This window comes from Corvus hawaiiensis, chromosome 2 (assembly GCF_020740725.1).
Source record: "Corvus hawaiiensis isolate bCorHaw1 chromosome 2, bCorHaw1.pri.cur, whole genome shotgun sequence".
NCBI classification, from domain to species: domain Eukaryota; kingdom Metazoa; phylum Chordata; class Aves; order Passeriformes; family Corvidae; genus Corvus; species Corvus hawaiiensis.
Genome location: NC_063214.1, coordinates 102,167,661 through 102,192,320, shown reverse-complemented (window position 1 = coordinate 102,192,320; position 24,660 = coordinate 102,167,661). Strand labels below are relative to the sequence as shown.

General features: G+C 36.2%; 1 protein-coding gene across 1 annotated transcript in view; it reads left to right on the top strand.

Annotated features, from left to right (window-relative positions):
• Positions 1–24,422, top strand: part of ANOS1 (anosmin 1) — a 134,559-nt gene extending 110,137 nt beyond the window's left edge. The window contains exons 10-14 of the mRNA XM_048328853.1: positions 11,951–12,045; positions 14,236–14,407; positions 15,614–15,834; positions 18,047–18,188; positions 18,887–24,422. Coding sequence (XP_048184810.1) covers positions 11,951–12,045; positions 14,236–14,407; positions 15,614–15,834; positions 18,047–18,188; positions 18,887–18,945 — 689 coding nt within the window. The 3' untranslated portion in view covers positions 18,946–24,422. The remainder of the gene's footprint in view (positions 1–11,950; positions 12,046–14,235; positions 14,408–15,613; positions 15,835–18,046; positions 18,189–18,886) is intronic.
• The last annotated feature ends 238 nt before the right edge of the window (positions 24,423–24,660 follow it).

Sequence of the window (24,660 nt, the reverse complement as noted above, 5' to 3'; positions counted from 1 at the left end):
TATTTAAAATGCATTAAGACTTGGCTTCAGGCTTCTTTCTTTGTGTTTCTGTAAATGCTAAAGCAGAAGAAAAAAAGAACACTTAAGGCAGGGAGAGGCAGAGAATCCTCCATTGTCTGATAAATCAACCAAACAAGAATAATGAATTAAATTACAGAGCAGAATAAAAATGCAAGGCAAGGCAAAGCAAATAGAGAGCTAACACAGATGCTTTTAAACCCAGATCTTAGGAAAACAAAATTAACTTTCACTCAGTTCAGGGACATAAATGAAGTGACTCTGTGTGCTGACTCTTTCTTTGTAATAAGGTATTTCATATGGCAGGTTTTAAAATGAAAGCTTTCCCATTGATAACACATACCAAATGGTCCTTTCTCATGGAAGTAGAGCCATTGAAGGTGAAGATATCCTTCAGTGGCAGAGTTTCCAGCTTTTACTGTAAAGAATTCCTCAGTACTTGCTTAACGCCAAAGCATTATTTAGTTTGGTACTAGCTGTTGCACTGGGCAGATTAGTGTTTGAGCTGCTAGCCATATTCTAATTACTGATATTCAAGCAGTAAAATACTTGTACTTCAAGAAACACTGTGGTCCAGATGGTTCTTTCAACAAAATGACGTGACTGTTAATTGTAGTGAAGTATACGCTAATATATTGCCCTCAGACTTCCATGGGAATACAGAGACTTTGTCTCAGCAGTAGTTGCCTGTGTGGGCATAATGTGCATTAGTATTTAGGGATTTAATTAGTAAAGCTGGCTCTAAGCACAGGACCCTTCAACTAGATCACCTCTTTAGAAACGCACTAGTAGATATTACAGAATCTGCTTTTCCACATGTGCTACATCTGACTCAGATGCCTGTATCCTGTGGGCTTCCACAGCATTGTGCCTGGGAGAAAGATAGTGCTGTCAGCTTTAATTATCATGGGAAATTATTCTGGAGTTAACAGAACATCCTGTCAGAAGTGTCTTTGTGGTTCCTACTCCTCCCTAACTTTGTCTTACTCCTTTACTTTGTCTTAATGTAGTTTCAGGAAAAATCTCTTTGCCCTTTTGAAGAGGACGAAAAGGGGAGCATCTGACTGTCTCCAGTTCTGCTTGCTTTACTTTTTGAAGTGCCTATAGGACTCTGACTGGTTTCTGTCCAAATGTGAAATACTTATAACACTTGTTACTGGTGGGAGTCATGATAAACATCAACCACAAATAATAGAATTTGGTGAAGCAGATGGTTTTCATATTCTCAAATAGCCTGCAATTGATTAGTGGGGCCAGTTATAAAGTTTTAAAATTACATTTACAGTGGTGGCAACCTCAGTGGCACTTCTCCTGCAAATGGGACAATATTGGAAAGTCTTTTCAAAGGCACAGTTTACTGCATTTCTTCATGATTTCACAGGCAGAACAGAAAACCATTGCTTGTTGCCTTGCACTTGCTTCCAAACCTCCATACCTTTCAGGGTAAGTGGTTAAAGCTCTTGGTATGAGAGATTTAGAGGCAAGTTCGTCCAACTGTTAGTCTCAGGAATGTAATTGGAATTGATTCAAAGTCTGCCAGGAAATCAACTAATCACAAGTCAAATCAGAATGACCCACTGTGTTCCCAGAGCACAGACAGCACAGAACACTGATTTTACTTAACAGGCACCCTCTGATGTCTGCTGAAGGCTGTACTGGACTGGTTTGTACATTTGTACACTTTGTACATTTAAACCATTTATTGCTTCATTTTAAAATTTATGTATGACCTGAATTGTACTCCAGAACATCTTTAGTCATTGTGAAAATGTTTTTATTTTGACTTAATTTATGCATTTAAAAGAAATCTTCTTTTCATTCTTAAATTTAGTAACTGATAGAAATGTAAGCTTGATTTCTTTTGAACTTACATTAAAAGATCAAATAGAAATATAATTGCAGATTACCTGGTCCATGAGTTCAATCCAAAAATAGACCATCATTAGGTGGAATGCATACCTACAGTCAGACTGCAGGTACACATTCAATATTCCATTGCAAAATCACTTATCAAGACTTCACCCACTTGAAGGCGTTGAAAAAATTAACCGGCCAACTAATAAATAATCTCTTGCCTGATTTTTAATTCTTTAGGAAAATACAGATTTTCAAAACCAGCATCTTTATGTAACTTCAATAATACTGTCTGACTAGTACACTTTTTCTGGATTTCTAATTCCTTCCTGAGTATTACCACAACCTGTAAAGTTAATTATTTTAACAATAAACCCAGTATTTTCTATACATATATGCATACATATATAGTGTCACTAGACTTGTCAATGGCGACGTCTGATGTGAGGCAGTCTCAATAACAGAGGGGTAAAATGGCAAGTTTTGTACTATCCAAGTACAGAATCACAGAATATTCTGAGTTGGAAGGGACCCAGAAGGATCGAGTCCATCTCTTAAGTGAATGGCCCATATGGGGATGAAACCCACAACCTTGGTATTATTAGCACCGTGCTCTGACCAACTGAGCTCTTCCTCTCCTTTCCCCAAACTGTATCACTGGGTCATATTAACTCAAAGCCCTGTCTCACGTGCATACACTGTCACACCTGGAGCAATCCTACCGCTCCTACTGCGAGTAAAAGGTACTGAGGTTCAGCAGTTTAAAAGATACTTCTCATGAGCTATGGGCTAATAAGTACTCATGAGTGCTCTCTTAGCCTGCCTAAGTTCTGGATAAAGTATTGAGCTTATGATCCAGGAGAGGTTAACCTATCAGCAGGGAGTCATCATGCTTATGGTGAAGGTGGTTTAAACTAATGAGTGTCCTCTTGTAAACTGGGTCAATTTTCCTCCACATGCCTCTTTTTAACCTGTATTTTTTAATTAGCTAGTTTAGTAGGTGGCCATAAAACCAGTTGCATAAACACTACAAATAGCGGAAGGAAAAAGCACTATTTGAATAAGTAGAGTTGGAGGGAAAGAGACCAAAATAAAGGTATCTGAAACTGAAATTATAATCTAAGATGTCCCATGATGTATAATGAGTTGTTAATATCAGTTCGTTTTGCTCCTGTGATCATAAACTGGGTACAAAAATATCCATAGTAGTCTAGACCAAAGATCCTACCCAATAAGTGTTCTGTTTTTGGCAGTGGCCAAAAGCAAATCCAAAGGAACATAAGAATAGGGCAAGAGTGTTATGGTATTTCTGCATGTTATTGTTCCAGCTTCAGCTACCTTCTAGTTAATGAAAATTCCTGAGCCCAATGTAATTTCACTGTGTTTATTCACTTCTGATGCATTTATCTTCACAATAATATCCAGTGTCCTATGAGGGTCACTAAGTTTCAGGGCATCTGAAACATCCTGAGTGATGGAGTTTCAAAGTTTTAAGTGCTTTCTCTATGTAGAACCACTTTTGTTTTTTTTTAAAGCCAATTCTTCTACATTTATATGAATCCTAATTCTTGCTCTGTTTACCTTGTCTGTATGCACATGATTTTATAGATAGATTTTATAGATATTTAACCTGGTTTTGCTTGTTCTTTTTCTCATAGACTCATCAATCTTAAACTGCAGATTTAGAAACTGCATGTTAATGCCATAAACTTTTTGAATACCAGTTCAGCAAGGCAACATCCTGGTGTGGCATTCCATAATGCATATCAGGAAAGTCCAGCTTTGGAACTCTGTGGATCACTGTACATGCATGCAAACCCATCCATATACGGCTTTTGCATGAGGTCTGAGAGAGAAGGGAGTAGCTGGTGCCTCCCTGCATCTCCTCCCGCTGTGGAATTAGGGGCAAGATGAGTCTGTACTTTGACTCTGGAACTGGGAGAGATTCCAAGATTACTTACCCTCAGTATAGTCAGCTTACCTTCATTATAGTCTGCTCATCTAAATTATTGTCCGCATTTTTCAATGTTACACAGAAGGCTAAAGTTAATGGTAAAGCACCTGGTGACATTTTCAATATATGTATAACCTTGGCAAGCCTTGGACTTGTTTGTTTGGGTTTTTTTCTTTTTCATTAAATTCAGGTGCTTTGATAGCTTTGAAAATCTGGCTATGAGGGAGTAATGTAGAAAGCCTCTATTCAGGCTACAAGCAGCTATTGTGAGACTTGGAGCTTACAAGAGGCAAATTTCCGTGTAATGGAAAACCAGAATGAGATCCTGTTGAACTCACTTTGTATAGGATGTTGTGTGTGGGAAAATAAGTAAGGCTAGAGGTAATCCGGCTTAGAGATGATCCCAGACTTAAATCCTTCAATATAAACAGCTTCAGACCTTGAGGTTTCCTAGGTCTAGATATGGACAAAAATACTGTGTCTCAGGCCTGTCTTTAAATTACACAGTAATTGTTAATATCATTTTTGGAAAGGCTTTCTGTTCTATTATACTAAGAATGTGTTCTATAGAAAGAAAGTTTGTTTTAAATGGCATAATATGAGAAACAAAATCTTTGTGATTTAACTGAAGCTGCTTATATTCCATGTAAGAGCAGGAAACAGTATAGTTTGTCTTGCTAAGAATTGTTTGTTGAGTGAAGTTTAAATGTCAGCTGAAGGTTTTGGTGGTTTTTTTAATCATACTGCTTGAATAGGTGATTATTAAAAAGCTTTTTTTCTCAAGAGATGTCACAAGTACAATGAATTTCATAACCAAACAAAATTTTTTTTTTACACCATAGGGTGAATCAGTGCAGAGGAAGCAAAAGAGACAGAGCTGTTATCATTTAATTTTTTTCAAGAGAAGTCACCTAAAATGCCTGAGACAGAACAAGTAGTTTTTACAGGGAAAAGGGGAATGCAGAGAGACTTGCAAAGCATTATCACATCAATGCAGCATTTTAACATTAGTTGAAGGTAGTGTTTACCTCATTTTGCGTTTGCTAAACTACCATGAGTAAAATAGCACTTGTTATTATAGCATTACGTCTTGTCCTATCATTAGCTTCAGATTGCAAATGTTGGACACCATGAATCAGAATAATATAATGGCTCATGAACCAATATATGAAGAAATAAATAAGTGTTATGATCTAGTCCTGGCTGAGATCATATTTTGCTTCTCTGCAGTACACTGAAGTATCCCTTCCCAAACTGGTCTTCTGTCATGCTGTTATTACAATGCAATAAATACCATGTGAATCACTTCACGCTGATCATGTCTTCAAAACTGAAGAAACTAGTAGTAAATAACACTGCTTCATTTGTTCACTTGGATTTTGCCCATATTTCAGCATTCCCTGCATATTTTCCGGGACCTCTCCAGCAACTGAATTTTATCAGAAAAAGCATTAAAGGAAAATTGTATATTGTAGATGTCTTTGTAATGTGGAAAACTATGCTGGTCCAATAAACAGAGGAACACAAGCCTGAGAGAGCAGCGGACACTTCATAACATTCTATCTCAAATATTTGCTTTATAGTTTGTGGTGTGGAAATGCAGGCAGGTGATGCTGCAGAGCAGCTGGTGCTGCTCATACTTCTGCTGGAGTGGTGGGTTGGAATCAGTGCTGGATTGTAGTAGGTCCCCAGCTGTAAAGGTGTATCAGGGGCTACATACTGGGAGGAGAAAGAGCAGGAACATATTTTCAGGAAGCTTTTGACTTGTACACATCTTTGAGCACTTCAGAGTTGATCATGTTTTACTACGTGCAAGGCATCATTAATTTTACCATTTACCATTGCTACACCTTCACCATTCAATACAGTGAGGTAAATATTTTTTTCCTGGATGGTATGTTGACACAGGATTTATACAGAGCTCTGAAAAATCATACTATGACTTCACAGTAGAAACAATTAATGTATTTCATGTGCCCTGAGCAGATTCTGCTCTGTGTTGTGATATTAAATATAAAATATTTTCCCCTTACTGTAGCCTACTTTTAGAGCAATAATGCTGCAAGACACATGATCCAGAAAGGAAATTACTTAATTTTTTTATATTTCCTTCTTCCTGTTAGTCTAAGACCATCAAAGACATGTTCAAGACCATCTTTTAACTATAGTTTTGATGGTCATTAGTGTCTTAATCTTGCTAGGTTCTAAACTTTCTGGCCTGACCCTTTAGCTACCCTTAACTATTGAAGTTAACACAACTGTTCATATGCCTAAGTGCTTTGTTGATTAATGGCCAGTGTGCTCAGAAGCTTGTAAGAACAACCTCCCCAGTATGCAAAGAAAAACAAAGAACATGTGACCAGTCACAAAAACTCATTGTGGTTTGCTATGTGAAATACCAGATCTAACAAAATACAATAAATTTAAAGGTGTACCTGCACACAGAACAAATTATTTCAATAATTTTCTTACTGAATAGTTTCACAGTTATTTCATCCTCCTTACGGCATTCTGTGTGAAGAAAGGTTAGCTCTGAATGAAGACAGCAGGCTTACATATGGCTCATTATCTTCCAAGCTTTGATAGCAGCTCCTTTTGACGTACAGTTAGCATATTAATTATATGTATATATTTTGGAGGGAGTCAGTTTGTTGAGATATCTTGACAAAAAATACAGAATGTAGTTTCTTTTTTTACTGAAATACTAATTTCACAGCTGCTAGTTATTTGCATTAAATTAATGATTTTATGCTAGCAGGTAAAGGTTTTCATATGTCTTATTTTATAATATTTACTTTTATACTGTCTTTTATTCTAATGGGAAAATCTGTCAGACACTGCATGTTAATTATTTTCAATCCTGTCATGATGCAGAAATCTACTTGATGTTACCGTGTTTATTGATGCCAGACATTTTTATTGTAATTAAACCTTAATTTGAGCTGCTGCTGTTGAACACGTCTGCTGTGAAACCTTGTCTTCCAGCAAATCCCATTTGATGTTCCTTTCTAATAAGTTTTTGTAATTTGGTTGCCTGCATAATAGTGCTGTCACAGCTGGTATTAATTGGCATTTTTGTACCAAATAGTAGAGACCCACATCAGAATAACATACAAGAGCTGAAATACTTTTACAACACACACTGTTATCATTTGCACTACTTGACAGGGGTGGAATAGAGATAAGAAGCCATGAAGTGCTTTACCTAAAGACCTCAAGCAAACCAGTGCAGAAGTAGCCCCCGTTCCCAAAACTGCAGTCTGGTGCAGTTTTCTTGCTGTGGATCTCAGGATACAAAGAAATAAATACCTCTGTTTACCTGGTTTCCTGGAGTAGCTCTATATTGGTGGTGTTGGGCTGCCATGAACAAATTTCACTGCTTTTATGCCCATGCTATGCCAATTTTTCAGCTACAAAGCTTCAGTTCCTTATGATAGTCAATTTGGCACCCTCCTGGAACAGTCACTGCAATATAAAGGAGAAAAAAGTATTTGAGGCAGAAAAAGTAGCTGTCTGCAATAGCATGGTAAAAAAAAGAAACTACATTAGATGAAATTATTCCTATGGCTGGCAGTAACACATTTGTACAAAACGGAAGAGTTTGACAAAGATGAGAAAAAGAAATCACCTTTACAATTTAGTTTATTTTAAATAAACTGTAGAACCATTTAAACCAGAAATTCCCTCTAGGGGAAGTTGCAGAGTTACCTGGCATTCTGCTGGATTATTTTTCTCAATGGCACTCAAGAGCTTTAAATTCTGTGGGGAGATGATGAGGTTCAGCCGAGGGCATTCCTAGTAACCATTGTGCAGCCATAGCTTAGGCTATGTTGCAGTATATCAATTTAAGATGCTTAAATTGTGCATATGAACCTGAAGTTTTCCAAGTGGCAAACAGATGTAGTTGGCATTGGCATTAGTAGAATTTTGAGCTGTTTTTAAAGTTTGAGGATATAGAATAAATGCACATTTTCCATCCAGAAAAATCTGAAATATATTTATTTGTTTTTTGTTAAAATGGATCTAAAGAGTTTAAGTTGGGGAGGGGAAGAAAGCACAAAAATCTGGTGAAGAACATATTTCTAAACACTATTGACAGCTTTGTGGAGATGATCATGTGAAAGGCAGTTTGGGGTAAATTTAAAAAGCATGCTCTGGGGCATCACCTGATCCATACATTTCTAATTAGAGATGTGAGATTTCTGTCCAACAAAGTTAGCTGCATACCCTTGTTGAGAAAAAGAGCTAAGTGTATGTGGGATTTTAAGAACATGGTCATGTGGTATCTGTATAGACATTTTTTCTTAAGTCCATCAACTCAGGTTCAACCTACTACAGTCCAGAAACAATTTACGCTTCAGAAAATCTACTTTAAAAACCATAGTCAAAATAATTAACATCAGCTATTAGTTTATTTGAAAAGATTAGATATGTGCATTTGTCTTACAGATCTAAAAGTCTTTAGCTTGGGTATCTGGAGGTAATTTCATTGTCAGTATCATGAAGAGATTTTTAAAGTAATTGTCCTGTATTGCCTTTTTTTTTTTTCTTTACATAAATTTAAAATTAAAGCAATTATTTGAATAAGATGTCTGCTGTTCTTACTTATGTGGCTATTTTGTTGACTAATTTCACAAGCTTAGAGCTGCTCAAATGACTGCTAGTACTTATTATGTCCTTCAGGTTCAGTGTTTCTATACAAATATTTTGAGTTCTGGGAAATAACAAATGCTTGCTGCTTGTGCACACATCACTGTTTCTAGTGTCACATGATAGACATTCTAACCATGAGAACAGTGAAGTTAAAAAGCTTTATAAAGACTCCTAATTGAAAATTTAGAATCAAGAGAACTCCAGATATTCAAAAGGGGATTGATGCTGTGACATCTGAAGTATCAGGGAAGCAGTCTGAAGCAGTCTGGCAATTTCTTGACAGTGTTTTGTACTTATTTTAGAAGGGATAGCAGAGTTTTCTGATAAAGCTGCCCAAAATCAGTCCCATTAGGTAATGAATATTCTGTTCATATTAACTACTCAAATGACTTTTTGGAAACAGGTGTGGCTGTGGGCTCAGTGTATTAACCTTAGCTGAGCTTAATCCAGAACCCTTGGCTCTGGTGGCAGTGGCTGACATTCAGCTGGATCAGCTTGAGTAGCTCCTCCAGCACCTACCCCTCAGTTTGTATTGGACTGCTAAACCCAACAATCTAAGTAAAATTTATGGCAGTGATCTCGCTAGGATAGTGTGCATTGCTGAAAGGAGGGCTGGGAGAAGCTTTTCTTTTGCATGTGTTGTAAACACAATTCAGCAGTATAATATTTCATAAAACTCTAGAGCCATGATCTTTATGAGCAACTTTATAAGACAAGGCATATTTTCATAATTTTTCTCAATTTCTTATTGGGCTTTTTAGATAATTTCATGCATTTTGCCTCCTTTTGCTTTTAAAAATACTAGAGGTAATTTCTAAAACAATCTCGTCATTTCATGTGCATACTTCATGCATGCACACACAGTTTTTCAGGCTTCTAGCTTTATTTAATCACAAAATGCCCCAACTTTTCCTACTTTAAAAAAAGATTCTGTCTCAAGTAGGAGCTACTTCCTTATTGTATTTATACTTTATTGTATTGTTTTACATTGTATTAGTCAGACTTTAGGCACTGACAGGATAGATTTTTTAAAAGGACCAAATTGTGTGGGGGGTTGTTGTGAATTGTTTTTAATTTCTCTTTTGTAACACGTGGCATTTAACCAGTGTATCTTCAATTTTTTTAGATAACAACAATCATAAATATGGAGGTGACAATTGAAGAAGTTTTAGTCTTGCTGGCTGTCATGATGCCTTCTAGTTTATAACAGTTGATGTACTTGTAGATATGATGCAAAAACCTTTTTCAGATAACCTTTAATTACATACTCACTGAAAAGAAAAAAAATCCTCTCTTTTCAGTATAGGTTGTTATCAGAATACCAGAATACTATCAATTTAAGATTCATTAGCTCAAATAAAATAAAGAAATTATGTTTTTTGAAAACCTTCACCCTACCTTTATGGTACAAGCTGATAGATTTTTTAAAACATATTTCTAATTTTCTATATTCTTCTTTAACCTATTTCTATTTTCTTCAAGTAGAGAAGTTATCAGAAACCACAGGTGTTTACAAATGTGTTACTAAGGGTTTGCTAATGCAGAAAAGAAGTAGGAAGGAAGGAAGGAACTGTCTGGGAGTAGAGGCTCACATACTGAATGGAGGTGGACCTGCCTGAAAATACAAAGAGGGTTCCAATGTGGCAGTAGCTGCAAATAAATATTTTTTTCCCATCCCTGGTAGTGTACAAAGCCAGGTTGGATGGGGCATTGGGCAGCCTGGTCTAGTGGAAGGTCTCCCTTGCCCATGGTAGAGGGGTTGGAACTGAGAGACCCTTAAAGTGTCTTCAACCCAAACCCTTTGATGATTCTATGATTCTACCTCGAATTACATTTCTGAACAGAGGCCTAGTAAACCTCTACACCAATATGTCTGAATGCTGAGCTGTTGTAAGGTCTTGATGATTGGGATTTGTGTTTTCCCAGTTGCCTGTGTAGTGGTATTTTGTAACCCACCTTAGGAATGTGTTTTATCCAGTCTCTTACTGCTGGATAATTAGAAGGTTTAATTGGCTTGGATAAAGGTTTAGCCAAAGAAGAGTGATTTATTTATAGATTGCAAATGAAAAGTATTACAAGTGAAAATACACATTTTGTATCTTTGCAAAGAGCAGTTCCACCCATGAAGATAGTTCAAAATAATCATAGAATGATAGAATGGTTTGGGTCAGAAGAGCCTTTAAGGATCATCTAGCAGGTGAGATTCGATAATGGAGTGAACTGGAAGAGATGAAATCAGATGAAACCTGCTTACAAATGCACTGTGAGTAGTTTTTGTCTTCATCCAATAGGCACATCAAGTGGGAAAGTTTGAAGGGACAAGGAAAAACACAGCCATGTCTTTATTTATTTTAAATGAGAGGGAACAATCACAAAGCAGGAAATGTACTTTTATTAGAGATTTCTTTTTGAAAGAAATATTGTTTCCAAAGAAATTGCAAAAATAATTAGCATGCATGTTGTTATGAAGATCAGCTACTGCAAAAATCTATTTCAAGGGGCCATTTCAGCTAGTTTCCTGCACTAGTTATTTTCTCTTTAGTATACAATTCTTTTCTTCTTCATCCAAACTGCTCACAGCAGTCTAATGCCAGATCAGCCCTTAAGGCGTCAGAGATATTTGTTTTCCATCCTGAAACCCACAGTCAGGCATATTAGTGGCTGTGTCATACAGAGCTAATTAATAATAACAGACATAATTTTGCATTCCCTGTATAGAGAATGAAATCCAGAAAAATGTCAGGAACTACTTGCACTACCTAATGAGTTTTACTACTTTTGTCAATTCTTTATTGCTCTTTGTTTTGCTTCCTTATTCAAGCATTATTAGACAAAAAGCTAGAAGAGCTGGAAATAAGATGAAAGCTTATACTGTTGGTACTGCAGCAAGTTTTGTCATTGATTTAAATGGGAGTAAACTTAAGCTTTCAGTATTACTCATAAGAGTCAAGACTAGAATTTTATTTGGACAGATACAGAACAGATTTTATAGCATATCCTGAAAGAAGAAAGCTCAGGGATTTGCAGGCATTTTCACATATCTGCAGGCACAGATTTCTCAGGCACTGCCAGGCAGCAGTATTGCAGTGCTCTAACAATATAAACAGTCAGGCAGTTGACACAAAATCAGTCCCATTATTTGCAGGATCATTGGAAGTAGCTGCACTGAGATTTTTTTTTTTTGATGCTCAATTTAAATTCTTTTTTTTTTTAATGTAAGCAGTATATGGTGACATATCTGAAAATGCAATTTCATTATTTTAAAATTTATATCCATTAGCTGATACAAGGTTTGAATTACATTGGTGTATAATATTTTCTCCATTATAGTAAAGATTGCTTAGGTGGAGGAATTACCAACTCTACAATTCTTAAAAGTCCTTCTGTTTTTATTCAGAGAAGCCAGAAGAGTTGCAATGGTGAAAATATATGTATAATATATGTCTTTTCCTCTCTTTTTATATCATTTAGATAGCAGCATGAATCAATTCCAAGTCCACTGGCTACTGGAGTCCTGTGCACACAATGACACCAAAGGACTTAGGAAAGTAACAGAGCTGACTTATGTAAGTCTTCATTCAGCCTTCTGCTTGACTCTGAGTAGTTCCTAGGCAGCAAGAGAAAGGATGGTTCTGTAACATAACACAATATGTGTTATACCCTGTTTCATGGATCAGTAAGGATGCTTTCTCTTTTATGTTCCTCTTTGGCAAAAAATAAAAATTATGCATCTGGACTGGTTTGGGGTTGCTTGGATTTCCTAAATCCACACTAGGCTGAAATCTTTTATTTGTTTTTGTTGTTACGCAGAAAATGAGATCAGACGAACTCCTTAACTAAGTACTTATATACTTCTACGGCATATAGGACGTGGAGCTTTATCTGCAATTAATAATGTAGGACTATAGCACAGTGCAAATACTGAACAGTAATAATAGTAATTAATGAACCAGGTTTTCTTTTAGACATGCAGGTGAGTTTCACAACCCTGAGGAGAATAATAGATAAGAAAAGAAGGACTGTAGGTGACAAATACTAGATATTAAATCTGAAAGTTGAACAGATATCAGATGGGAAGCTAAGCTCCATGTAAGTACGTCAGCCCAAATATATATTGCAGTGGCAGTACGTTGTACTTAATTTGTTTGCTATCAAGTGTCATCTGTCTCTGTAACACATTATTTGAACAACAGAGTAATGTGATTGGTGCATCATGATTGATTTAGTGTGTTATGGAGAATGGACAAAATCACAATTCACCTTTCCTTCTTACTCTGACCTGTACTACCCCATCAATTCAGGGGAATTAATGGCATGTAAAAGAGTAAATCAAAAGGCATAATTTGTCACACAGAATGGTGTTAGCTTGTAAGATTTACTGCTTCATGGGGTCAGCAAAGCAATATTAGAGGTGGATTTAAAAAATTATTTTGACATAATGTTATGATCATTTGCAATATTTCAAGATATGAACACTGGAGATAGGAGAAACTTAACATTTAAGAAGTTTATTTCCACTAGAGGTCAGGAAAGACTGTTTGGACATCTGTCCAAATGCATTGTGGGATTAATGAATTTACTTGCTTTCAATCATTTTTTGGTAGTTCATCCAATGTACTTCTCTGTGTTTCTTCTGAGGAAGAAGCTAACTACAAGCAAACAGACGAAGGCCGATGTACAAAACGTTTAGTGCTGGATATGTGTAGGTCAAGGAGTACAAAGGCCTTACACTTTCAGTGTTGAGCATTTAGGCCCTGTCATGATGAATAAAAATAGTCCTGTCACAATTTTAAGGAGACACCAAATCTGTTGGACCACTCTCCTGACAGGTGGAAGGCAGGGACTAAAGTCCAGTCTCAGCCCAATCTGTATGTCCCATCGAAAATGACCTTCCAAGTGAAGGTTAGACTAATTTGCAATTAGAAAAAAGAGGGAGTTATGCAGGAGAACATGGGAAATTAGTGATTCTGAAGGGAATTAAAGATCCAAAAGGTAGTGAAAGACTTTTGACCTTAGCCAGTAAGGTTTTATTAGAGATTTTTCCAGGATAAAAACCAACCAACCAACCATTTTTTTACACATATGATTTGTGCTAAAGCTTTCAGACTGTAATTTTCAAAAGTACTTCAGACAACAGTAAGAATTTAGCAGGACTCTTACACTTTGTGTAAAGTTTTCTTCTCCACTCATTGTCCTTAAACAGAGACTTGTGCTTTGTATTATTTAGCTGTGGAGTTTTTTTTCCTGATAAGAATATAGAAGTACTTAATGTACTGAAGTGGAAAAATATGCATCCATAATGCCATGCTGACCTTTAAATGTGCTTTTAAAAAGTTAAACATAGATGAAGCCTGTCATTTACAGCACCTTAACTCAGCTTTCTTACATTTATTTAATTCGATTAGCATTTATATCCTCACATTGCTACCCCCACTGCCATCATTGAGGGAGACTGTTCTAAATATTAGAAGTCAGTTTGTCGAAGCATGTCGAAGGAACTGTGTAGAACTGAAGGGCATATTCAAATACAATGCTAAGATATCTTACTACTGAAAATAATCATAACATTGACAACACTTGCTTTTTTCTCCGAGTTAAAACCACGTTGGTATGTCTTAAGCATCCAGGAAAATTTTCTCTTGGAGAAAACGTTTCATCTTTTGCCAAAGTTATTTTTCAATTTGTTCTTATTTTTTTTTCTTTTTTTCCTTGGGCTCTATTTGTAGCATGTGATCTTTTTGTTTTTCTTATTGTAGGAAAACTACATTATTCTGAAGGACCTGTCATTTTCATGCAAATACAAAGTAACTGTTCTGCCTGCAAAATCTAAAAGTCGTTTTAAGGCTGAGAGTACTTTCTTTGTTACCCCACCTTGCTCTGCATTTAAAGAAAAAAAACACAAGCACGTTAATTGTCCTGCTGAAGGAGGTAAGGCATGATCTGGAGAACTACCAAATAGTTCCAAATGCATTTATAATCACCAAAAGAGAGTCTTTAAAAGCAGTTCTAGAGCAGGAAATGAAAGATTCAAAACAAATAAAAATATGACTAAAGCTTACGTGAAAATCAACAGAAATACAGAGCAGTATCAATTTTGGCTAGTATATTATTACTTTTTTTTCAATTAAGTGTAATTTTAGTGGATATTTAGATATATACAATAACATTTGTTACGACATAGTTGGGGTTTTTTTTGTAAGGAAGAACAGTTTCCCAGTTGTATTATAATGATGGATGATAACTGTAAGCACGATTGTAGTGGCATGGCCCATCTTTCCAATGTTTTGCTGCAGATGCAGGCTGCTTTTTCAGTTTGATTTTGTTTAGGTTAATTCTGCTCTCAAATAAGAAACACAGGCCTTCATATCTTTTAAGGCATTGTCACAATGTGTAGCTAGAGGGTTATGGAAGTTGCAGAATTATGGAGATACTGGTTTGAGAGGACCTCTGGGGTCAGCTAGTCCTGGTTCAGGTCAGCCATGGCTTTGCACTGCCAAGTGTGGATACCTCTCTTGTTGGAGGGTAGCCCTCTCACGCTGAGTCCCTCCTGTTCCCAAGAGTACCTCCATGCTCCATAAGTCACCCAGAACTCTGCTGGCCATCACTGCCCTTTCCTTTATGCCTGTCCTGACAGTTCCCAGCATTACAGCCTTCCTGGGCAATTGCAACTCAGGTATCACTTCCCCCTAATCAGAGTGCCCCTATTAACTTGTACTACAGTTTTAGAGCATGAATTTTACTTTTTGCCTGAATTACAGAGTTCTGTGCTACCCTGTGCATTTTCTTGTGGCCCCAAAACTCCAAGTCAGAGCTCAGGTTTTCTGAAATATGAGGAGCAGGAGAATGGCTCCCCATGAATGAGGCACTTAGGTCTTTACATGCCATAGCTTTCCTTCCTGTATCTGGAGCTGAGAGCATTTTATCTGAAGTTTGAATTTGGCCCAAAATGTCAGTGGAATGTATCAAAGATAGGCTTTGGTTAACACTGAAAACATGGTGGTAGAAAGCTGACTGGATCCTGTGTAACACCAGAAACAGACCTCTGCCTGACCTTGATTTGTGAAATTAAATGAATATTATTGAAGATTATCTTTAAAAGTTCAGCTTGTCTTTTTTTGCTTTCCAAATTTATAGTGCCAGTTCTACCCAAAGTGTTGGCCAAACCCGAGAATCTGTCTGCGTCTTTCATTGTTCAGGAAGGTAACATCACTGGTCATTTTTCCTGGAAGATATCTAAGGCAGACCTGCACCAGCCCATGACAGGGTTTCAGGTCACTTGGGCAGAAGTGACCACAGAGAGCCGGCAGAACAGTTTGCCCAACAGCATCATCTCGCAGTCACAGATACTGCCAGCAGTAAGTTGTTTGTTACTTTCTTTTGCCTAAGTTTGTGTGTCTGCGGCTCATTTGTAATGTTTAGTGGTGGTGTAGATGTCAAACTCTCTGGCTCTGCAGGTAAGTTGGAGCAGGAAGTGCTTAATATTTTCCTCCTTGCTCGAGATACAAAGCATAGCCACTATTCTTGATGATGCATCAAACATTTTAATGTGCACAATTTTCAAATTAGCAACCTTTATCTGAGAAATGCCTGACGGGAAGACAAGATCATCTGTGTAGCAAAAGATAGTTCTTACTTTCTTTTGATGATCGGGCTGTTCAACTTAACCAATACTCTGGTTTTATTAATTATTTGGTGTCCAAGTTGAGGAATTTAAGAGAATTTTCTCTTCCTTTCAGTCACTTACTGCTCTGAAAAAAAAAAAAAAATCACTTTCCCCCCAATCAATATACACCATAGTCCAATGGACAAATAATTTTAAGGAGAAGTAGGTTTCACTGTTTATTGACTGTGCAAAAATTACCAATTTTAATTCTTCCCCTTATTTTCTCTAAGATGGCCTTTGCTATTTCAGTTCCTCTTCTGGCAGAGGCAGGTGAAGAAACCTTCATTCAAACTCTGCTGCCAGTGTCAACAGACCATGAGATACTGATGTTCACTCTGGTTGCCATCTTCTTTTTTCAGGAGGAGCATATATTTTATTTAGAATTTCTATTCTTTTTTGTAAGCTTTTGATCCAGTTAGATCTGAAATACATATAAAATTTTATTTAAAACACTCCTTTTCATTGTGTTATGCTTTAGTTTTTTTATCTGTGTGTTCGCTACTGTAGATTCCTGGAGATTCCTTTAATTATCTATCACTGTATGTATCTGTCTGTTTATGGCACCTGGTTAACTTGCAGAAGGCTCTGATTTGAGTTGAAACAGTATCTTCCGTCTCTCAGAAACCATGAAAATTTAGGGTATTTTATGCTGAGGACCATTCACTCTGACTAAAAATGTAGTATTTACACAACCAGGGCTGAAATGCACAGGGCCCGAGTGCTGGAGGAGCACCTGAATGAGCAGAGTGAGTGAACAAGTGCAATATTTGCACTCCTCTCTCTCCCCTACACATGCAGTATTTTATATGAGATGGAACAGCTTCAGCCACGTCTGTTAAAGGCAAATTATGTGATAATTTTCCAGGAGAACAACACATTTCCCCCCATTTTTTCTCTCTCTCCTTTCCCCTTTACTATCTGCTCTGGCAATAGCAGCAAATTATCCCACAGGAATAACCAAAGTTATTCCCACAGCTCTCTTTGGCTTCCCTGCATGGGGCGGGTACAGTGCCAACCAGAATAACTTGTCCTGCAGATTCCTGGCCAGACCAGCCTGGCTGGTGGCAGGAACACCCTGTGCCCACACTGTCTGGCGTCACTGCTCCAACTGTCCCCTTCCTGGGCCTTTTCAGCTTGGAATAAGATGAATGATTTGTTACAGCTTAATGCAGATGATGCTTTGATTTATAGTTTTGATTTTGATTTAGATTAATGACTTCCAATTCCTTAATATCTGTCAGTCTTTAGCCAGAGGTATTCCCATCTGAAAGTTTCTATAAAATTACTTTGAAATTATTTTCCACATGTCTGAGTGACCACAAAAGGTATAGAGCAGTGAAAAGTGAGTCCAACATGCCATAAATGACCTTAAGAGCAGAAGACAAATTCTTATGGTGCAACTGGGACAAATCTGAAATTAGTGTGGTCACCCTTTTTTTTTCACCAGCTGCAGAAGTGGCCCCAGGCCAGCCACTACTTAAATTACCAATTAGTAGAATTCACATGCAAATCCAAAATAAAAGCAAGTGTATGTAATGAACATGTTTGTTAAAAAGAATGGTTAGGAAGTTACATTTTTATTCATTTTTTAGTGATGAGTACAGCCCTAAAGTGATGAGCACACTTTCCATAACACTCTGTAACAACTTGGACCTTGTACACATTAAACCATACTATTATGGTTAAAAATGTGTCTGTTCAAAGGAAATGGCAAGCAAAAAATTCAAAACAAACTCTCTCAACAAAGTGATGCATACGTTAAATCCTTTTAACGGAGTTCTATGAAAATAATTTGTGGGCGCTGACAGTGATAAAACCTGTTTAAATGCCTGATGTGTGTGAGTAGAGCAACTGTGTTTTATTTTTGGGTGGTCTGAGAATTAAAAGTGATTTATTTTTTTTAGGATCATTATGTACTCACCGTGCCCAACCTGAGGCCATCGATGCTGTACCGCTTGGAAGTTCAAGTGCTGACGACTGGTGGGGAAGGGCCAGCTACAATTAAATCCTTCCGAACGCCTGACCTTCCTCCATTTGCACCCCACAGTAAGCACTACACTGTTCTGACATGCAGTGGTGACGTGTTACAAAATTTCAATCCTCCACATGTAAAGAGCTTTTTCAAGCCTTAGAATTTTTACTGATTCCAGTTGCATTCCATAAACTTAAGATGTGTGAAAATACTGGCATTTTGTCCCCCGTAATTGTCCGTCAGCAACAATGGAAGCTAATCCAGTCTTTCTCTCACTCAGTTTCTGTGGTCTAACATTTGCCATTCGTTGCAGCCACAGCTCTTTGGCTTATGCCTATAGCACTTGGGATTCAGAGTTGGTTTGTCCTCCAGCTGCTGCCTGGAGGACCACATAGCTTTCAAGATTAGATTTTTCTGGGTTCACTCGGTCAAGCATGGCTAGAGCTTGATCATATTTCTAAACCAGTGCAAACCTCTTGATGGCCATTTCCAGCACTTCATGTGTTTCTGAAAAATACAGCTCAGTGTTGCAAAGCCAAGTAAAAAATACAATTAATTCATTCAAAATTTGTCTGCTTGAATCTTTTTGTCCTTTTGTGGGCCCACTAAAGTTGCTTGGACTGAACATGCACATAGTTGTCAGCACAGGCATAGCACTTACAAGCTGTAGGATTGAAAGTTGAAGGTCTCACAGAGCCTTTTCAGTACAGGTAAATGTTGGCTTTACATATCCAGGATTTGATATGTGCATAATTTCCTGTTCTTTGTTTAGGACCTCATCTGAAGCAACATCATCCACATCACTACAAGCCACCCCCGGAGAAATACTAGACTGTTTCAGAAGATTATACAAATAACTAAGGGAAAAAAACTGAGCTCCCAAATGAGGGCTAGGTAACGGCACATCTGTTGGAGCAGTGAACCCAGTTTTCCAATGGAAGTTACCATCCTGTACTATCTGTATCTACTTCTCTGTAGTTTAGCCATGAAGAATTATATTTGCACCATGACCAGGATGAATCATACTGCAGGTTATCATTTCAGTACCAGAACTATTCAACAAACTGAAGATCACATCCAACTCAACACCTGTGAGAAAATTAGAAGTGTGTTCATTATAATGTTTTCATATTCTGTGTTTAAAGTAGGTTGAAACGGTCCAGTGTATACAGCTTTTTCCATTACTGAATTCAGTGTTACTATTTGCAAGGTCCTGTGATGTATCCATACTTTTGAAAGAGGCCATGTTCTCATCAGTGGATTTAAATTGCCTATTTTACTTAAAGCCCTGCCTGTCACCAATTTAAGCCCTAGTGTATTTTGCTATTAAAGAATATCTCCATATGTCTGAAATAAGGACATAAGTAAAATAAATACCAGTAGCAGAAACCCTAAAATACCCAGTTTTTAATAACTGCAGTGTCACCATGGAGCAGGATGATGATACATATGTATTACCCATCTGGTCTAAAGTGGTGATGCTCTATCATGTAGATCTTCTATTAATATAGTTAATAGTTAAAGAATATACAGAGCAGAAATACCATTGTAGAGAAACAAATGGCAGTTAATAGTCTTGTTTAAAATTGGTGGCAATGAATGCAATTAATTGATAGGTCCTGGAAGACTATCTCTTAAAGTCTTACTTAAAATTTTTTTATATATAATATTTCAAGGTGTAATATTACCTTGAATAGAAACACCAATTTTCTAGTTAAAAATCTGAATAGTTAACATTAAAGTTTTAGAAACTGAAATTCTGAGGCACATTTATTATTCAAGTAGCTGTAGAGCTACTTTTTGGCTTTGAATTTTGATGCACATATTTCTTTTCCCTGTGGATCTTTAGAACAGAAGGATGGATGTATTGGCTCTATTTTGCTGTTCTGCTTACAGAAAGAATTATGTGACAATATTCTGGCATCTGGAAAACATTGGCTTATAGTTTATTTGAATTAATTTTTCAAATTTAGACAAAGGGTGCCCTTTTTAACCATAAGGGAATTCATATTGCCTTCATAGTGCAATATAAACTGTCTAGAATAATTTGTCACACAGAGACACATGTCTCAATAGTAAACAGAAACTGCTTGGATTTATTATTGAGAGGGTGGAAAGTATCTGCCAATAAACATCCATACAAATACCCATAATCAACTCTTAATGTTCAAGATGTTCAAAGTGCTCCTGAATTCTTTGGCGCTGTTTCCATTGCTCCTTGAATCACATCAGGCTAATGTACCTCGAAACTTGAGTCCAACTTGACAAAGTGGCCACTTTTTCTACTAGCAGATGCTACAGACTCACCTGTGCTTCATATTTTTCTGAGATATTCAGTAAGAGGAGCTCAGACATTAGTGGTCAATGTATTTCCCTTGTCTTGGTGACAAACTGTTTTGTGAAAAAGCAAATATGAAGAAATACCTATTTGAAACTGAGGATCGGAGCTACATTTATCATAGTAGAATGTCCACGAAATATTCAGTTTGTCTATACTGAAGTTTACAGCATTAATACCACAGGGGGAGAAGGGGACTGCATTAATTTCTGATCACTTGCTCGTTACAATTTTTCTACATTTTTACCTTCATTTTTAAAGGGCTTTTTTCCATTCTTTTTCTATTTTGCTTGTTGTGTTTTTTGATATTCACTTAGTGACCAAGAATTTTCCCAGACATTTTCTATTGCTACATGGTTTGGGCCTTTAACAATAGCTTAAAATACATTAAAGGTGCTTTTAATTCCTTCCTCTATTTTCCAAGATACGTTAGCAAGTTAGCAAATGAACTTTTCTTCAAAAAATCTGTAGTATAAAGGTTTATTTTCAGAAGGCCAAAGTCTGAGATATTTTTGTCAGGATGGAAATGTTTTATGTGTATGTTTTTACTCCAATTTGCATTGGAGTGGTGTGCAGCACTGCTTTCATATTTGGATTGCACAGGGCGTAGATGAGTCTAGAAGTGATCTTTGTGGTGTTTGCTGGATCAGCAGGATCAGGGAAAGTGATTACCTCAGTCTTCTCTGATGAATTGTGTCCAAACCTTTCAATCACAGTCTGTTCTAGTTGTGCTGGATCAAATCTACAGTGACTTGATTAATGATAATGAAATTGCATTTCATTCATAGTGACCCTGTAAAGCATGGAACATAGATGTTGGTCTTTGACACAATGATGCAATTCATTGGAGATAAGCAGGAAGTTAGGAGCCCTGAGTCATCATACCCTCATCCTTTGGAGATGAATCAAAATGGTTACTGTTTGCTGATCCCATTCTCTCTGAAGCATTTGTCTGTTCCAAGTAACAAGGTACTGTGGAAGAACATTGAGAGGTTTTCCCTTCTGAAGTAGATTGATCTAAACCAAAAGTTGATACAGCAGAAATATATTGATCAAGTGTATTATATAGAGTCCACTAAGATGTAAATTATTTTTTTTCCTTCTACAAATGATCTTATCAACTCACCTTTCAAGTCACCCTCCAAATCAAAAATGAAAAATACAAAGTCAACAAAGCTTATGCATGGATGTTAAATTTCCAGCTGTGAGTGATTTCCTGATTTTTTTTTAAATTTAGCAGTACCGATTTGAAGTTTTTAGTGCCTAATTCTAAAGCTTTGTTTGCTGAATCATACAGGGTATTGTCCTAATTTACTAGACTAAGCCACATTAAACATTTAATTCAGCAATAGAATTGCAATTTGCTACTTAATTCACTAGTTAAAGATTTATTTTCTCTAATGATGTTGTGTAATTCAGAGTTAATATCAGAATGATATTAGAGATATTGGGATGTTTTAAGATATTCTGCACCTTTACACTAATGTATTATTTACAGTGTACGATTCTGATGAATTTGTCAGTTGAATTCAGGATGCATTTTGTTTATCTTTATTTCTTAAAGGAGAATTATAAGATTATGCTATTTTTGCTAACTGCTTTGTGAAGTGGATTTTTTTGTTCATTGGTGATTTTTGTTTAAGAAAAAAATGGTTTGTTCTTGTTATATCTTTTTTTTGACCGTTTTTGAGTTGTTTGTAGAGCAGAAGAAAATAAGACAGAACTTGTGCTGTATCATCCATGTGTACCAACTTGAATATTCATTAAGAATATTGCACGCAGACAATAAATAAGAAATCTGATTTTTTAAACACTGATCATCCTCAACTTACTGGCTTCAGAAAGAGCTGAGGACATGGTGTAGCAATGTTGACATTGACATTGTTATTTGGCATGGTCACACACAAAGCCATTGCTAATGTGAATGGGAATTTTACCATTGGTGTTAGCAGAGCTATATAGAAACCTTAATACTGAGTCAATTTATTTCACAATACTTTCATCTCCATGCTCCCAGCTGGAGTCAGGGAGAGTTTCTAATAAGCAGGTCCTGATTCAGGAAGGCTGACACAAAGGAAGTCAGTTGGATAGAAGTAAACCTGTGCAGCTTTAGTGATGCTTCAAGCCAAGCATGGATGTCAAAGTTTGTTTTAAAGATGGATGTCAAAGATTTGTCTTAAATCAGGGCCTTGTAAAGCAAAGTGGGGGAACCAGACAGTTCTAAATTCTGTGTACAACACCATAAAATTTTTATTTTTGTTTGTGTATATGTAAATGTCATAGTGATATTGACTTATTTATTAATTCATTTTCTTATACTATGTGCCAAGTATGTTCCTACCCTTTTGATCAGTACCTGTGAACATCAATTACTAAAATAATGTTATGCAAACTTGTGCATTTTAACCAGGAATATGATACTAATAAGCTGTTGCATGTAGTTTTCAATGATTAAGAGAACCCTTTATTTAAAAAAATGTAAATGGATGCCTGCAGATGTTGATGATTATATATGGGTTTGCATGCCAAAACTCATTGTTCAGTTGTGGGCATGAAATGTAACGACTGTATTACCTCTACTGATATATTAGCAAGGTACAATTTATGAAGTAATTAACAGAGCTCTATATGTAAAATTTTTCCTTTTTACTTAATTATATTGTAGTAGAGGTAACAGAAGTGCTTCTCTGTTACCCAAATTGGCTGTAGAAATTATGTTCCTATAACAGTCATTTAAAGTCAATATTTATTTATGTATGTAATACAAAAGGATTGGTCTTATGTGTTTGTCCTGTTATTTAGAGAAAAAAAATACACTTCTTGTAAAAACATTTTGTAAAAAAATTTAAATGTAAATAGAGTCTGATTTCTTTTACTCACTATTTTCATGTTTAGAATTTGTACATACTGTTTATGTAATAAACTATCCTACATTGAAATATTGCTACATTATCTCCTCCATACAGAATTTAGAATTTTGTTTTTCTTGAGTTGAAGAGATAGAGCCATCCAAGAAAAATCAGTGTCACACCAAGTACCTTTGCTTCATCTAAATTTCATTATATATGAAGCCATACCATTTTAACCTCTCTTTACTACATCACTTTGGTTTTTTTAAATAGTCATCAAAATAATCTGAAAATAAATTTAAATATCATTTGAGTCATTTACATTGTAAACCAATACTGGGAGTAAAAAGTCAGGCATAAAACCTTGCCCTTTCTCTATTTTAACTGGATATTTCACAGTGAAGATTTGTTCATCCTTTTGTTATGCTAATTTAAATTAATTAAGTTGCTGGATCTTTGCCAGTGGCCTGATCCTGCAAGCCAAGATTTTCATGACTGAAACTCATGGTGAATCTATGTATGCACCAGATTTGGAGTATTTTCTGGTTTAAAGTGCAGTATTTCATGGTTTAAATTCTGTATTTTTAACAAATATAAAAATCTGTCTTAGTACAAATATTTAACTGTTTCAAATTGTCATAGATGCACTATTATTCTCAGGTGTTATATCCTTAGTTTGGAGATGCACCTTTGGGTAACTCTTGACTTACCTAATAAACATTTATTTTTTGTTAACTTGATCAAAGCCTCCAAAATTTCCTGGTATTTCTATCTCATTAGAATAACTGCTTATGTTTCTGGTTTTGGTTTTCTTTTTACATAAATGAGTTGAATATTTAAAAACACCCCTATTGTTAAATTTCTCTGCATGTTGGACTATTTCTATAGTATTTGCCGTTGTGGTTCAGTAATCCCAGATAAGAATGATATCACTTGAATAGGTGAATGGGTAAATTGTCAAAATAAATGGTTGAAGTGTTTTATACATTGTAATTCAGAATAGCCATTCATTTTTACTTTCCATATCTTCAAAGAAATGCTTTATTCAACATTGGATTAAGGGACACAGTGACTGGATTAAATAAAGCATATGAAATAAAGCAAATTTGCTATATCTTGAACAGTATTCATCATTTTGGGGTTGGGTTTTGCAGCTTGTGCTTCTGTACAACCTAGCTTTTGTGCACCTAAAACCAGAATACACTCAAAAGATTCCACTTAATTAAAAAAAATTAATACAATGAAAGCTTGTTCCAGTACAAAACCAACCAACCAACCAAACCCACCCTCTATACTGTTTTCTGATTACAGGTGTTGTATTGTCATTGTCTGACTCTATGCCAGCCTCCTTGAGGAAGG